General features: G+C 58.4%; 1 protein-coding gene across 9 annotated transcripts in view; it reads right to left on the bottom strand.

Annotated features, from left to right (window-relative positions):
• Rimbp2 (RIMS binding protein 2) overlaps positions 1-16695 on the bottom strand; it is a 171343-nt gene that overhangs the window by 9709 nt on the left and 144939 nt on the right. For 7 of the 9 annotated variants that reach the window (XM_048785899.1, XM_048785900.1, XM_048785903.1 and 4 more), the window contains 7 exons: positions 11729-11880; positions 10474-10929; positions 8882-9028; positions 7436-7594; positions 4171-4872; positions 2674-2791; positions 390-574 (listed from right to left, as the gene is read on the bottom strand). In XM_048785899.1, the coding sequence (XP_048641856.1) occupies positions 390-574; positions 2674-2791; positions 4171-4872; positions 7436-7594; positions 8882-9028; positions 10474-10929; positions 11729-11880 (1919 nt within the window). The remainder of the gene's footprint in view (positions 1-389; positions 575-2673; positions 2792-4170; positions 4873-7435; positions 7595-8881; positions 9029-10473; positions 10930-11728; positions 11881-16695) is intronic. The other 2 variants (XM_048785902.1, XM_048785904.1) reach the window with 1 other exon arrangement.

The raw sequence follows: 16695 nt of genomic DNA, 5'->3' as shown, positions 1-16695 counted from the left end.
GAACCACCAGTAGCAGGCGCTGGTGAGTGCTTCATGTTGTTTTGACTCTATTGATCAGTCTAATAAAAGACCCAGTGATACTTTTATTCTGGTTTCGAGTGTCATCTAAACTAAATGTGGGCTCAGACTAGCCCCCAGCAGGCAGGCAGCCTGGAAAACCCCGCGTGCACCAGCACATGCACTCCTCCAAGGCAACTAGTGGGGCCGTCCCCTCTGCCCAGGTGAAGCAGACAGGGCCTGCCCAATGTGCAAGGCTGCCACAGGCCGGCCAGCCTTCCAGTGGCCCCAAAGAGTCCAAAGGCCACTGCCCAGGTCTGGTCAGCTCATGGCTGGCTCTGGGCCACGCCCACCTCAGCAGCACCCAACTGTGCAGCCAGCAGACTCCCCACCTTGATGATCTGTCCTTCCTTGAAGGGAAGTTCCTCCTCTGCAGCGTCAGGGTTCGGGGACATGGTGAGTGGGTCATAGTCAAACAGAGCCACAAAGATGCGGGCTGGGGGCTCCTCGGCTCCAGGGTCCGTCTCCGACTCCTCGTAGAAGTCTGGAGAGAGGCGGTCGCGCCCGGCATACTCATCTGGGGGCATGTGGGGGTAAAGCAGAGGCCGGTGACCACTCTGCAACTCGGGACACGACCACACGTGATGTGGGGCTCAGCCAGGGTGGGGTGGCCAGGCCCTGGCTCCTGTCCTTTGAAAAACATTCTGGGCTCAACATGGAGGCAGCAAGGGACCTGGGGACGTCCAGAGGTATGGCAGAGGCGGTGGCTCTACCACACAGCCTCACTGTGGCCAGCACACTGGTGTGGAAGCAGTGAGATCAAGGGGCCACCTGGGTGGCTCCACCGGAGAGGACGGCCAGAGCGGGTGGGTGGTCACGTGTGCGTCAGTGGCGAACCCTGCGGGGCAGCATGCTCCACGGGCCATGAAGCTAGTGCACAGAGCTTACAACACATCCAGAGCTTCGTCAGAGCTTGGTGTGGGGAGCCCAGCTGCTCACTTCACTGAGTGGACAGCGGGCAGCAAGTGCATTCCTCGTTGTGTCGGGGCGATTCCCCAGCCCAACGGGGTTCAGCTCTGCCCCCCTCCCAGCTTTTAAACTCAATCCTTTCTGAAGCATTACTGGGTATGCATATGTCTCACTAGAGGTCACTGGGTATGCAGGTATCCACTCGTGTCTGCAGGGAACTGGCCCCAGGACCATCCTGCGACATGGAAGTCCACTCAGGTCCCCATCAGCAGAGGCTGTGCTTGCACATAACCTATGCACATCCTGGATACCCAAGTCACTGCCAGATGAGCATCGGTACTGGACACAGACAGACAGGGTTAGAGATGGACAGTCAGACAGGGAGACAAGGCACTGAGGGCCAGCGCTGTCCTGAGCACGATCTCATGAGAAGGTCTCAGAACATCAGCAGGAGAACAAATCAGACACCGAGATCAGCCGCCAGGAAGGAGGGCTGGGAAAAGCTGGCCGACTGCTGTCCCCAGCACATGACAAGGGAAGTGTGACTGGAGGACCCAGGTGTGCAGAAAGGACAAGACAGGTGACAGGGAGATGACCAAGTGAGCTGGCTTCTTCACCAGCAAAAAAATCTAGTTTAAAATTTGCATGGGCTGAGGCTGCAGGAGCCTGGACTTCAAATGCAGTGGGCATCCTGACTCACATGAGGGGCCTTTTAGGGTCCCCAAATCATCTATTTTTTGTCATTGATTTTGTTTAGTTGTTTTGTTCTCTGTCATCTTTTAAACATCCACCGGGCGTTGTGGAGAGCCTCATCAGATGGCTCAGGATGCTTAGGTGTGGAGTCAGGCAATGGTCTTGTTAAGCCACGACACACAGTGTTCATTTGTCTTAATTTGGGGAAAGGGAATTCCGAAAGCCCTGAAATTATCAATCAATTGTCAATTTGTTGCCCCTTAAAAATATACTCAGGAAGCACGCAGCATACAAACCTAATGTCTTCTTTTCCTCTAAAAAAGAAAGCCCATGGCCTTGGACTAAAGATTTCTGTAGTATTTTCACAAGAACTGAGCAATCAAGGGTTGAAGGAAGTATGGTGGGCCCCTCACCCTGGGGCCACTGTCTGACCCCCATGCAGGTAAGGACCCCATTTGCCTGCTTCCTCTGGCCCTTGTGCCCTCGAACCTGTATGTATGGAGGCCATCAAGCAGGAGATAAGAGAGCGGGGATGGACCAGTGGGGAAGGGTGGTGGCCTAGGGAGGTGGGAGCACACCTGGGGTCACACTTGGCCTCTTATCCCCAAGCTTATGCCCGCTGCTGGCGCATCTTATGCACCCAGACATCTCTGCCACTGCAGGTGTGTGGGGTGCACCACCTCCCCAGCTCTGCCTCTGTCTCAGCCTTGTCCCTGAGCGTCCTGAGAGCCGCTGCCCTCAGTCCCTCCAAGGCCACCTGGAAAGTCCGCAGGAGACTGTCAGCAGGGAGAGGCTAGTGTAACCCCGAGGCTGGCGGGAGCTCTGAGAATGTGCAGAGGGTTTGCTGCCCTCGTGCGCCATGCCTACCTCCCTTTGCTATGGATGACCAAGAGTTCTCTGTGTTTGGTTAAAAATGTCCCCCTGAATATTATGTGAAATGTTCGTATAGGAGACCCAGTAGGTGCATGTGGTGGGGAGAGGGAGGGACAGAGAGACAGCCATCAAACCACTAACCAATAGATGGGACCACCGTCGGCCGGGGCCTCTGAGGACCAGTGCCACCGTGGGAAAACCTCCTGCCCACATGATCTGCCCTGTCCACACGTCCGGCAGATGCTGGGTTTCCTAGAATCTGGAGACAAAACAACAAGGCTGTCAGTCTTGCCAGTGTGGCAGGGGGGAAAGCGATCAGCCAAATCAATCAAATCCGAAGCAGAAGCTCTAAAGGCAACTAAACTTAGCTTTTAACTGAAAGGTTAGCTGAAGGCCCAGGAGGAAACAGGCTGGCCGCCAGGCCCCTCCCCTGCACCAGAGTCGCATCTGAAGCACCACAATGGGTGGGGCAAAATGAGCCCTGGGCAGGGTCCGTTGCTCTACTGCCGCTGAAGCCACGTGTTTCGGACCTAATGACAGTGGCTTTCAGGACACTGACGCCTTCCACCATGAGCAGCCTCGGCTGCCTCTGCACACCTGCCCCAGGCTGCCACACAAGCAGGAAAGCTCTGCGGTTCCAAACGTCCCACCTGGGTAGACGTCGCAAGTGAGGTTTCCGAACACTCAGACGGAGGCTTCTGTGTTGGGACTGGAAACTCACGGCCAGGGTTGGCCCCAGTCTGGAGAACTACGCTGCCCTGAAGAGGTGCCCTTCCCAGGGAGGCCCACCTCCAACTTGGACTAGAGTTAGAGGTGGTCGGAGGAAACCCCGCAAAGCCGAGCCCTCTGGGAAGGGCAGAGAGGCCTCTGGGGACAGGAGGAGGGGATGGTCTGCTCCTTGCTGCTGCAGCGTTGAGGGTGGGGCCCCAGCGTGGGTATCTCAGACCCAGGCCTGGCGCCATGCAGATGGCCCTCCACGCACCCAAGGGACGTTCAGCATGACGGGAGCCAGGGCTCTGAACAGAGACGGAGGAAAGCCTTGAGTGGACTCCTAATCCAGAAGCCAACGAGCAAGGCCAGGCCCCAGGGCGGGGACGCGTCCATGGCTAGTGATGGAAACTGGCGGGCTCCCAAGGAGACAAAGCAAAATAAAACTTAGAAATAATATGCAGAAATGAGTTGCTTTGATAACTGTTCTCATTTAGAAAAAACATGGATGAAGGCCAAAAAACAACTAAACCCCTCCCCCCAAAAAAGAAAAAAAAAATCCTTCAGCAATATGTGGAGCCATAAATAAGTCCCTAAAAATTATTATGGAAAAAAAAATGTGCAAACTTTTGGACATAGTTCAGCTAACCCTTAATTAAAATTTAGATTCAGTTGTCCTTTAATCACAGCCGTGATCATCTCTGATTCCAGGAAGGAATCGTTACTCTAAAGCAAAGCAAAGAAATCTTCGGCATGGTCAAGCGATCGGAAGCGATGGGACTTAATAAATCAAAGGTGCAGGGACAATCAAGGAGAGCGGCCGAGAGACCCCAGGATGGACACCCCAAATTAGAACCAAACGAAAAGCCAACGGGGAATGAACAGGATTGGTTTGGCAAGCGCACGTGGAAAGACGTTGACTTCACACACCACAGGGCCGTCGGCCACTCTGGGGGGAGGCCGTGCGTGCTGGACAGCTGCCCTGCTGTCGGGCACGGCCAGGCCACTCCTCCAGATACCCCGAGAGTCTTCGTGCTCCACGGCCTCGTCCCAGCTGTGCTGCCTGGGCACGGACCTCTCCGGGCGGGGCAGGGCATCATCGCTCCTGGCGACGTCACTGGGGTCCACCTGTTCCCCAAAGTCCTCTTCAATGCTGCTCTGCCGGGTCAGTGTCCGCCGCCGGGCCAGTAGAGGCCTCGGGCTTCTCCTACAGGGACAGTGACCGGGGCCTGGGCTGCACTGGGCTGTGGTGTTCCTGAAACTAAACCGAGACTCTTCTTCCTCACTGCCGCAGTCCAGGCCGCTGTCCGGGCTCCGGGTGGCCCAGCGGCTAAGCCGGCAGCCTCTGTCTTCCAGAAGGAGGTCCTCCATGGGGGCTCTGTGCTTGGCAGGGAGCCAGGAGGCCTGCGGAGCCGAGTGCTCCCAGCAGGGTGGGATGGGCCCTGGCACCATGGCCAGCAGGGCCCTGGCCCTGGGTGCCCCTGAGCCCTGCCACAGCAGCGGCTCCCCGAGCTCTGCGTCCTCCTCGGCTACCTCAGGGATACTGCATAGCCTCTTACTGCGGTGGGGCTGCTGGGGGAACTCGGGCTGTCCCGGGCAGGCGCCTTCCGGGCTCCTGGGCTTATAGCACTCCTAAGGGCAGGGCGAGTGGCCAGCGGCAAACACGGGCGAGGCCGGAGGGAGAAAAAATACACAGTTAGTCTTGGCGAGGTGGGGCGCACGCCCGCGGGCTCTGTAGTGGAGCAGCGGTGGTGTCTATGCCCAGCAAAGGCAGGGACAATGCACGGGAAAGCCAGCAGGCCATCGGGAGCAGATGCCATGCAGGTGAACCAGGAGAGAGGTGACAGCCCAGACGCGGAGGAGCAGGCAGGGTACTCTCAGCCCCTGAGCTGTGTTCTACGTGGTAGGTGCCCAGAGTGTCGGGAGACCTGTGCCCACTGCCTGCAGCTGTGTCCTCAAAGACCCCAGGAAGATGCAGCAGGTGCTGAGCATGCCCAGAGGTGGATCAGCACACCCAGAGATGGCTCAGCACACCCAGAGGCAGCTTAGCGCCCCATGTGCCACAGCTCCCGGCTGCCCCCTGCCTTCCTTCCTGGCAGTTGGACCGCCCCTCCTCCCCAAAGGCAGCTCAAGCGGAAGCTTGTGAGGTCAGGCTCCTGGGGGCTTACACCCTCTCTGTGGCTAGGAACAGGCCAGGCACAGGCCTTATGCCCAGTCACTGCAGAGGACAGGGGTCCTCTTGCTGTGCTTGAATCCCCACACCCAGGGGCTACTCCCAAGCACTAGCAGGACGCAGGCTCCATGTCTACAGACTTCTTCTCTCTGCTGGGGGTAGGGCCCTTGCCTTGTGCCCTGCTGGAAGGCCTACACGTCCTGCTGCTGGGAACGCTGCTACCTATCTCTGCACTGGCTGCCCGCCTGGCCCTGTGGCACAGGTGCCCTGGACTCCCCTGACATAAGGCTCTGGGGTGCACAGACAAGGCCTGTGCCCCACTGGGCTGTGGGCCCTTGAGCTGAGGCATGGTGGGATGTTCCTGGCAGGAGGTCAACCATGCCAGGCACCGCTGCCCGCCAGGTGGTTGGGCATACTCTGCTTCTGCCCTTTGCTGATGCCATATGCCTGTGACAAACAGCAGGGTGAGGGGCCACCTCGGAGTACAGGGAGGTCACCAGTGACCTCCAGGCCAGCAGGGAGTGGGATGAGTGAGTGTGGCTCAGGCAGGGGACAGACATAGGCCTGACCTCGTCAGGAAGCCTGGCTGGGCAGCAGCCACTCACTGCCACGTGGAACCATGAGCCCCTATGTCCAGATCTCCAGCCCTATCTGGCAGTTTCCAAAGAGAATCCAGAAATCCAAACCTTTTCAGAAGGAGGACGGTCATGGAATAGGCACATGTAGCAAGCCTGTGGCCACCCTGCCACCCCCCCCACTGTGACACTGCCCTGAAGCCCTGGCCATGGCTCTATGAGGACCTCTCTGGGCCCTCTAGAGGGAGAAGCCTCCCAGCACCCTCTGCACCAACAGGAGAGGCCTCTTGGAGGTGTGGGACAGGGACACACCTCCCCAGCCACCTCCAGGTGCTCCCAATGGGTCCTGCTCTGGGTGTGTGGGTGACTGGACAGCCGGGAGGTGCGCCCATGGGAAGGCCAGTGTGAATCCTGCTGCAGGTTGGCCCCGGGCTGGGGGTGGGGTTGGGTGCTGGGAACCCCACGGGCCACCACCATGCAGGAGCAGCACAGGGGTCTGACATCCCCCAGGGACCTTCGAGGGAGAGTGTCAGTTGGTCTTGTCTGCACGAGAACCTGTCAAGTGGGCAGCTGGGTTGGACGTCGCCTTCTGCCCGCCACCCACTGTGCAGGGCCTGTGCACCTGGAGGAAGGTGGCTGTGGCCTGGGCAAGGCCCTTTCCATCCTTGACACCCCAGCGGTCCCACAGCCACCTGACCTGGGCCAGGAGCTGCCAGAGCATAGCCGCACCTGCCCTGCCTCCCACCTGGGGTGGAGCCCCAGGCCCAGGCTGTCCGCCTGCACTGCCCAGTGGACACCGTGCATGAGCCAGAACTCGGGCCCAGCAGCAGCAGTGGTGGCAAACACCTGCCCAGCTGGGGCAGATGGCGTGAACCAGGCATCACGGGCTGGAACCTCCTGGAGCAGCCTCCCTGTGCCTCCCCGATGGCCTCCCACAGGGGCTGATCCCTGCTCCCTCCCAAGGGAGCCTCACCTGTCCTTGGGGCCTTCTGTGATGGGCCCCAGGGCCATGCCCAGACCAGCCCTTCCCTGGCCTCCACACGGGACCCACCCAGTTCCCCGCTGGTGGCTCTGCGCCCAGCCACACTGCCCCTGCCCCGGCGCTGACCCCGAGGGGGTTCTTGAGTGGATTCTGGTTCTCTGTGGACCAGCCGGAAGTCATCCTGTTCTGCTCTGTTCCTCCTGATCCCACTCCTGGCTCAGCTCTGGGTGCCCCGAGGGCTGCCAAGTGGACCCCCAAACTCCTGTACCCAGACCTCTTGGCAAAGGGGACAGAGCTCCAGGTACCTCCTGGATCAAAAATTCCACAGTGGGAAGAAGCAAGTCCATATCCGTGGGCTCTGGTGCAGGGCAAGGGCCCAGGGCCAGCCCGACGACCAGCAAGGGGACAAGGTGAGCCACCTGGGACTGCAGGAGGGTGCCGTGCCCCCTCCGCTCCCCCACTCACCTTGAGCGCATTATGGGAGGTGCCGCTGGGCCGCCTCCTGCCCCCGTCCTCCAGCTGCATCTCCGAGGACAGCTCCTCCTCATCCTCCTCCATGATGTCCGAGAGGTCGGAGCCCCGGCTGCTCTCCGTGGGGTACTCGTCTCCATGGCAACAGGGGGGCTGCAGGCCAGAGGGGGGTGCTGATGGGTGGACTCTCATGCCAGGACCCCTGCAGCAGGCCCAGGTCCCCTGTGGGCCCTCCCTCCTTTGTCACCTCTGTGGGGCTCACAGCTAGGGCCTGTAGGGGTTGGTGATGTGCTGCTCCTTAGAAGTGAGGGGTGAGGCTGGACGTGGTCAATGCAATGGCCAACAGTAAGTCTGACTTTCCCCTGGACCGTCACTGTTAAGCTGCTCCGAGGACTTCTAGTCCTGGGGTGGAGGGCCTGTGACCTCAGTCTACTCAGTAAGATGTAGTGGGAAGTCTCCTGGCCATCTATCCTTTCCTTCCTGCTTGGGGTGTCACCAAATGAGGGTGTAATTGATGGAGCTATGGCAGCTACTTGGTAACTACAGGAGAAAGATCAGGAGAGTGAAAGATCTAAGCAGAGCCCCTTTGCCACTGAGGCCACATCAGCCCTGCACCCGGCTGCACAGGCTCCCGGGACACAGAGTGATTAAAGGTCTGTGATCGTAGAAGTCTGGGCCTCCTGTTCCTTCTGCTTAAACGAATGCAAACAGCATGATTGTAAGGCTGTAGATAAAGACGTGAGATGAGAAGCCAGTGCCTGGCTGACGGCCAGCAGCGAGCAGCAAGGCTGGGCTGGGCACACGGTGCCCTGCTGCCCCCTCACTGTGGCAGTGGGTGGTCCTGGTGCCCCAGCCTCCGAGTGAGTGGGCTCTGGCACGGGGCCTTGGGGTTCTCAGGCCGTCGGCTATTCCAATCCTCCTGTCACCTGGGGCTGGCTTTTCGCACCTTTCAGGGAACCCTATTCAAGGCTGCGCGTCAGACGCTGGAGGTGAACCCCGATAGGCCCGGGGGTGGGGGTGGGGGGGCAAATGTTTTGTTTTTCATCCCCTATGGTGCCCAGCACGGAGCAGGTGTCCAGCCAACATGGCCCAATGGACAGAAATGAACATAAACAGTAGGGTTTGTCTAAATCGAGACCAGCTGGGTACCAGTCCAGCCCTGGCCTGACCCAGGAAACTGCCCAGGACCAGGTTCCAGCACTGGGTGGGGCAGGGTAGGGCCTGGGCGAGGAGCAGGGGTGGGGCAGAGCAGGGTGGGTGGAGGGGAGGGACGGGGCAGGGCAGGGCCTCCTATTCAGGCTTTTGAAATTGTCCTGGAACGAGTTGTCCTCACTCAAACCCTGGTGGCCTGCTGCCTTGCAGGCTGGCATGGCCCCTTTCCCGGGGGGCCGTAGGGCAGGTCCCCAGTCCCTGACATCCCCAGCAGCTGCCCGGGCTCACCGGCTTGCCCAGCTCTGAGCCCTTGAGGAAGTCGTCCACAGAGGCGCCTCTCCGCTTGAGCTCGGGGGAGGCGAAGCCGTCCTCCTCGTCGGAGCTGGCACAGCGCCCCAGGCTGCTCCGCTCAGGGAGGAGGCTCCTTTTCTCTAGCTTGGAAAGAGAAGGGGACAAAGATGGGCTGGGGCTGTCATGAGGGCTGGACCCAGTGATTAAAGTTGTCCAAGGCGGCTTCTGTGTCATGTGGGTGCCTCCCAGGGACACGCCTTCCATGCCGCATACCCTGTAGCCACCCGAAGACAAACCCACCAAGGACCTGGGCCAACCACCCCAAAGCTGCTGCAGGGTCCACTTCTTGGTGTCTCCCCCAAGGACCTAGCTGGCCCCAGAGTCATCTCTCCCTCTGCTGGGGCGACTGCACCCAACAAGGACCCTCCACCCTCCTCTGGTCACCCTGCTGGCCTTATTGTGACCCGCGGGCGCATTCGGAAGGCAGGAGCCTAGAGTTGTTGCCCGCCCATGGACCCAGCTGCTGAGCTCTCCTGGGCCTCTCGGGCTGGGCTGAGGCTGCTGCACTGGCACTGCCCCTAGGAGCCTGGCCCAAAGCTCCCGTCAGGTGGCTCTTGCGCCCGGTGCCCCGAGGACGCCCTCCCCTCCGCAGCCGTAGAACACTCAGGAGTGTCCCCAGGACAGTCTGGATTCCTGTGCTCTCCCAGCTAAGGCACCGGTGGGGGGCCTTTGCCCTCAGGCTGCCTCTGGGCGCTGTGCCCTGGAAGTGAGCTCCCTGGCTCACCTTCAATGCTTGGTGCTGACCTGGGGACTGGCCCTTCCTGGGCTCTCTGACCTGGGGCCGCCCAGAGGTGGGCTACAGGGGTGTGTCCCACCACAGGCACCAACACCCAGGGTCACATAGGCCCATCTGGCAATGCTGAGGCCTGCCCATGGCCCCCCTTCCTCCTTGAAAGAGAAAGTGGGGATCACCCCAAACACTGGGACTCTGGTAGGTGGTGCCTGGGAGAGGTGGCTGCCACCTGAGGTCATGTGTCCTGGTGCACATCATGTGGAACACGGACCAGCCACAGCCCAGTACCCCGTGGCCCAGACTACACCTAGAGGTGCAAGCAAATGTGCCCACGCACAGGTGCATCCATGTGCCTGTCCACTGGGCATGCAGACACACACCCGTGTGGAGCCCACACACTTATAGGTGTGTGCACACACGCACACACACCTGGGACTCTGAAGTGGTCAAGACCAGGGAGCACCCAGTTGGACAACAGGGCCCCAGCTGTGTCCAGCGAGCAGTTGAAGCCCCTAACCCAGAACCAAGCCTGTCTGGGTTTGTCAGAGGGTCTTTATCGGACAGACAGGCGCCTGGCACCTGGTGATCCATGGCTACACTGTAACACACTGTGACTGAGGATCAGGCACAGATGCCCGGAGGCTGACGGGGCAGGGTAGGGCCTGGGCGAGGAGCAGCGGTGGGGCTCCTGCACCTGTGGCCAGGCTCTGGGTGCTCCTGGCCTCGCTGTCTCTGCCTGCAGTCTGGACGAAATGCACTTCGGGAGCAGAGGGACAAGCCAGCAGACCCCACTTACCCTGCTGCTCTCGGCCACCCTCTGCGCAGCCTCACGGGCCATGGCCTTGGCAACGGTGGTGGACACCGGGGCCCCCTGCGGCTGCGGGAGGATGCGGCTGGGAGAAGGCGACCTCCGCCCAGGGCCGGAGCCTTGCAGGTCAGGCGGCTCCAGCATGTGCCCATGCAACGGGGTGGGGGCGCGGCTCTGCTCCCAGGACTCCTCCACCTTGGTGTGGGGACACAGGGGCTTGTCTTTGGTGTCGGGAGCACTTAGTAATGGCTTCGGTGGGGGCGTAGCTCTCGGGTGGGGGGTTGGAGGCACCAGGAGGTCGAGGGGGATGGCAGCAAACACAGAGTCCACGGACTCGCCCTGGGCAGAGAGGGTCCGCACTGTCACGGCCTTGGCCTCCAAGCTCCGCAGGCGCACAAGCTCCACTGCGGTGCTGTCTGCCGTTGGGAAGATGACCTCAGCCACCTGCGGACAGAGAAGGCCACCCCCAGCTGAGCCCAGAAGGCCTCAGAAGGCAGAGGAGGGGACACTTAGTCCAGGGCCAGAGGCCATAGGGCCAACGAGGCAGGACTTTCTTCCTCCATCTCTGAACCAGTTCAGAACCGGAGGCAGGGGCCATGGAAGGATGCCCCAACCAGCCTTCTTATTGCCAAAGCCAAAGGGCGGGGTGTGGGCAGAGGGAACACACAGCCTCCCGCTACAGACGGCAGGGCTGGACCTCTTCTGCAGGAGGCTGCTCTGGCGGGGAGGGGGCCTGCGTGGAGGGAGCGGTGGGAGAACAAGCCACCAGTGGAGGACTTAGCTCTCACACTCAAGTCACCCGGGTGTTGTCCCTCATCCTGCTCCTGACAGAGGAGGGCCGGGACAGGGTCAGGGGACAGAAGCTTCCGCAGGCTCTGGCCCCAGCACACACCTGCTCCTCAGAGCCAGGCCTGATGTGCCAGCTGGGCTAGATTCTCAGGGAGGCTGGGCCTCTGGCCTCAGCCTCAGCCTGGCAGGCGCCTGTCAACACTGGGGAGCCAGGCATGGGCAGTGAGGACCCAGGGGTGGCCTTTGAATACTGAGTGGAGCAGGTCATCGTGAGGGGAGGGGGATGGAGAGGAAGCTGACCCAGGAAGAGACAGCAAGGCATGGGTGTTCCCCACACTGACTTGGGCAGGGCCCAGGGCAGTGCTGAGGAGCCTGGGGGGCTGAGGAAACTCCCCTCGAGAAGTGACCCCTGCATGAGCTGGGCCTGTGAGATGGCACCACCCCATGAACTCACCCTCTGCCCCTTGGCATATACGCCATAGCCGGTGACGTTCGCCCCATTGGACAGTCCAGTGGGGGTCAGCATCGGCGGCTTCCAGGAGACCTGGATGGTGGATGCCATGGCCCCTGCTTGGACAGTGACATCTTGGGGAGGTGCCGGAGGGCCTGAGAGGAACAGAAGGGAACAGACACTTTCAGGGCACAGCCCTGGTAGAGGCTCACTTCACCTGTCTCACCTGGAAACCAGAACACACCTGGTCAGGTTGGCAGAGAGAGGACAGGTATTGGGGGAAAGGAGGGGAGGACACACAGCTGGGCCTCTGCATCCAGCGGGCATGGCTCACCCTTCCTGGGAAGGCCTACAATCACTTCTGCAGGACCCTCACCTCTGCAGCTGGCTTAGGGCCTGCGCAAGAGCAGAGCCCAGGAGGGGCTGGAGAGGGGCCAGGGAGGTGTGCGCAGAAGAGGGTGGCTCCGCACCTCCCTTCCTTCCTCTCTCACTGTCCCTCTTCCCCTCTCCCCCCTCTCCTCCTGCCCCTAGCAGTCTCTCCCTCCCTCTCCCTCTCTCTCTCTCTCTTCTCCTCTCTTTCTTTCTCCCTTCTCTCCCTCCCTCCCTCTCTCTCCCCCTTTCTCTCCCCTCCCTCTCCCTCTCTCCCATCTCTCTCCCCTTCTTCTCCCTCTCCTCTTCCTTTCCCTCTCTCTCCCTCCCTCTCTCTCCCTTTCCCTCCCTCTCTCCTCCTCTCTCTCTCCTTCTCCTCCTCTCTCCTCTCTCCCTCTTTCCCTCTCTCTCCTCCTCTCTTTCTCCTCCTCTCTCCTCCTCTCTCTCCCTCTCCCTCCCCCCTCCCCATCAGACTCAGAGGTGCCAGCTCAGCCCTCACATCACCCTCCTCCCACCACTGAAGTGGGCAAGACGGAGAGTCCTGGATCTAGGGAGTGATCTGCCTGAGTCCAGCTCCACAGACTCCCCAGTGGCCAGGCTGACAGGCCTCCTGGTGCCCACATATGTGAGCTGCACTCATCTGCCTTGCCAGAGGTATCCTGACCACCAAACTGGGCAACTGGTCAGCTGTGGCCATGTGGCCCCAGTGATGGCAGGCAGCCGGCCCTGCCCTCTGACACCTCTATGCCTGCTGGACAGCGTAGGTAGCTTAAGTGTGGAAGGAGTGCTGTGATCTTGGGGCCTGTGAGGCTGTGAGACCTGGCTCATGGGCCCCCAGCTAGGGGCTCCTGGGGAGGAGAGCGCTGGCCACCTCCTGGGGACAGTGTCTGCCACCGTCCCCTACTCACTCGACACGCCTCACATCTGCCGATCCTCACAGCCGGCCTGTGATTTCTGCACGTGAGGAGGTCAGGGCTCAGGAAGTGCCACAGGACATCTCACAGGCACCAAGTGCTGACGTGGGATCCTCCTCCCAGCGCTGGCCTGTGGCCTGTGCGTAAGATGCACATGACTCTGCTGGGACGGAGGTCCCCAGAACCTCCTTGCAATCGGGAGCAGAGGCTCACTCCTCCCGGAACGGCTCAGGAGACAGGGGTCTGCCAGAGAAGGTGAGCACAGGATGGGGCCTGCAGGACGCGCCCTCCCACTCCGGCTGCCCCTGCTTCCTGCTGGGCACAGACACGGCCTGGCAGGCCGCATGACCCATGGCCAGTCGTACCCCTAGAAGAAGCAAGCAAGAGGCTGGAGGCTGAGGCTGGAGGCTACCCCGGACCTGCCAGTCAGTGGAATAACCATGGACAGTAACTGGCGTAACCGTAGACAACTTCCTAGCCTTCCCCTCTTCACCTCCCTGACCTGGGACATGGACATCAGAGAGCACCTATGTGGCCAGGGTGTCATGTTCACCAAGACACCATTGTCATTGCTTTGCTCTGAGTCAGGCAGCCATTTGTGGCCATTGGAACGTGGACAGAAGTGACCAGCCCACCCACCACGAGCACCCTCCCCACGTGACTCTCGTCCTCTCTCCCTGTCTGCTCACTGCAGTGGGAAGGACTCCAGGAACAACTTAGGGGATGTCAGAGCCACAGTAGCCATGCCTGAGCCCTGGGCTACCAGGCAAGAGGGACAGGAGGCCCTGCCTTAGACTGTGATGGGAGGAGCAGTCACCCCTGCCATCACAAGCCTCTGAGAGTTAGGCATGTGTCCCCATGAATACAACCAACCTTGTGAATTGGTCTGAGTCCATCGCATGTGAAGCATATCCACTGGTCACCGGCTCAGTTAGTGTTGCCGACACACTGGCCAGGGGCACCATCAGCCTCACATGCTTTCTCATGTGTTCTGATTTGAGGACTCAAATCACAAGAGGGAGATCTTTCCGGAAGGAATAATCCTTTTAGTCAGACCACTTATTTTGATGGCTGTAGGTCAGTGGATCTTTCTAACCAGCCAACTGTGGGACTCACTGAGGCCGAGGCTGTCCCCTGTCTAGGGGGATGACTGATCCCTGCTAAGCTCTGTCTGCTCCATGATCCTTCAGTGCAAGTCTGTCTCCCCTCCCCACAATGTCACAGGGACCCCTTAGTGTGAGACAGATCTCTGGGTCACCAATCCACCTGCATGAGCCTTTGGCAGGGCTCGAGACACACAGGACACAGCATTCCCCAAACTCCCCAATATATGTCCACCTGACGTGGTGGTGTTCATAGTGGAAAAGCACCAGGGGTCCTGTTAATGGAAAGCAGCTCAGTGGAGAGAGAACCCCAGGGCATCTCAGAGCCTCTCACAAACGTGTCCAGTGTTCCTTGCCCTATGCAAGAGAGACGGGAGAGGCTACGTGAACTGACCCTTAGAGGGGGGAATGCATGAGGCAACCGCCTGCTAACTGGCCCTTTTCCTGAGAGCACTGGCCAGGCAATTTGTAGAGAGATGGAACCCAAGCAGAGAGCCTTACTGGACTGCAGAGTTAAAAGGGAGCCCCCAGGGGTGACTGAGAAGATGGGAACCTCAGAGAAATCCCCGGAGAATGGAGACACCCAATGAAGGATGAAACCTAAATCTTCACCCCCATCCTCTCAAATTAGTATTTGACTCCTAAATTGTACACGTAAGGAAGACAAGACTCCAGGAAACAGAAAGATGGTGACTCTCAAGTCAAAGAGCAGAGTAAAGTTCAACTGCTTCTCAGGAACAAAGTGGAGTCCAAGTCCTGTGAACGTAGAGAAGACTGGATTCCCCATTGGAGCCCCATAAACGTCACACCTTACAAGTTGGGATCATGCCACAGGACTAAAGGCCACGATGTAAGGGCATAAAGGAAATACAAATTCCCCAATAAAGCCTAAAACAAGCATACATAGGACCTAGATATGCCACAAGTAATTTCACTGTCTGCTAGAACAAATCCCAACTTCTGCAGAAAAATTACAGAATCCAGGGTCTCTATAATGTGTAACCAACCACGTCCTGTTCATAACGAAAATGACTAGCCAGCAAAGAAATAGGAAAATGGATGCATAATCAAGAGAAAGAAATAGTCATTCTGGGCGTGGTGATGGAAACCTGTAATCCCAGTGTCTCAGGAAGCTGAGGCGGGAGAATCCCAAGTTTAAAATCAGTCTCAGCAAAACTTAGCGAGACCCTAAGCAAATTTGTGAGACCCTGTCTCAAATTTAATAAATCCTAAAATGGGCTAGGAATATGGGTCTGTGATTAAGCACTCCTGGGTTCAATCCTTGGTACCAAAAAAAAAAAAAAAAAAAGTCAGCCGAAGTTAGCCCATGATGACTCTGAAGTTGCAATTAGCAAATTCTTTAAAATAATCATTGCAAATAGGTTAAAGGATATAAAGAAACAGAGAATCCAAGAGCAAGAAGAAAACTAAAAAAGAACCAAATGAAAATCCCAGAAAGATAAAGAAGCTAAACAGACGAAAAACTCATTTGATGGTCTTCACAGTCGCAGATTGAATACTGCAAAGCAAGGACTCCCAAAACTGGAAGACAGAGAAAACAAATCATCCTAACTGCAACACAATAAGGAAATGCAACGGTGAATATCAGGGGTCTGCAGACCTCTAGGACCCTTCAGACCCTCTGCCTTGTGTGCAGCAGAGTTTCACAATGAGGAGAGAGAGGAAGGAGAAAACAGTTCAAATATGTTCAAACTTTGAAGAAAACTATTACTGGAGGCCCAGGAATCTACATTAATTTTTTTTAGAAAGATAAATAAAATAAAAGCATGAGCACATCAGAATAAAAAAGATAAAAGAAATCTTAAAAGTATCAAGAAGGGTCGACAGGAAGGACGGCTGACTGAGCGTGGAGACAATGCGGGCCCACAGCGGTGGAAGAGCACTCTCAAGGGATGAAGGAAGAGAGTCTGTGGTTCCATCCCCAGCACCACGGAGAGACCTGGATAGCACATCCCGAGGCGTAGCAGGGCTCAGTCCTGGAGCCAGCCCATCCTCTTCCCTCTCCCCCGAGGAGGGGACAGGGGCCTTTCTTAACTCCACCCTCAGCCAGGGCTTCTGCCCACGCCTGGTCAGGTTTCATGGTGTGGGCAGGTTGGATCTTCTGATCCCTTCTGACCTCCCAGGTGAGCTAAAGGGAACAGTCTGCTTGGGATGAGTGGACTCCACGCCGTCTCCTCGAGGGTGTGTGCATATAGCAGGGCACACTTGAGCAAGTGGAAGAAGAGCTGGCAGAACAGGAAGGCCCTGCCCCGCGTACCAGCACACGAGCCCCGTGCCTGCCCTGGACACCCACACCCGCCTCAGTTATTTTTTTGGTACCCACAGGCACTCGGGGCCCAGCTCAGGACATCGCAGCAAAGCATCTTTCATGTCTAAACAAAATAAGCAGAACTCTCTCCCCAAAATAACTCCTAGAAACCCTGAATCCCACTTTTGGAGCTATTCCTGTCCAGTTCAAGGAATTACCTCCCTTCTCAGTAAGAACACCAATGAGGTAGTTACTACTGTTGCCCCTGCTTTACAGAGTGGGTCCTGCCGCACAGAGAGGTAAAGCACAGGCTCA

The sequence above is a fragment of the Marmota marmota genome, unplaced genomic scaffold, assembly GCF_001458135.2.
Source record: "Marmota marmota marmota unplaced genomic scaffold, marMar, whole genome shotgun sequence".
NCBI lineage: Eukaryota > Metazoa > Chordata > Mammalia > Rodentia > Sciuridae > Marmota > Marmota marmota.
The sequence above is the reverse complement of the archived record's forward strand: the minus strand, read 5'-3'. Positions and strand labels throughout refer to the sequence as shown.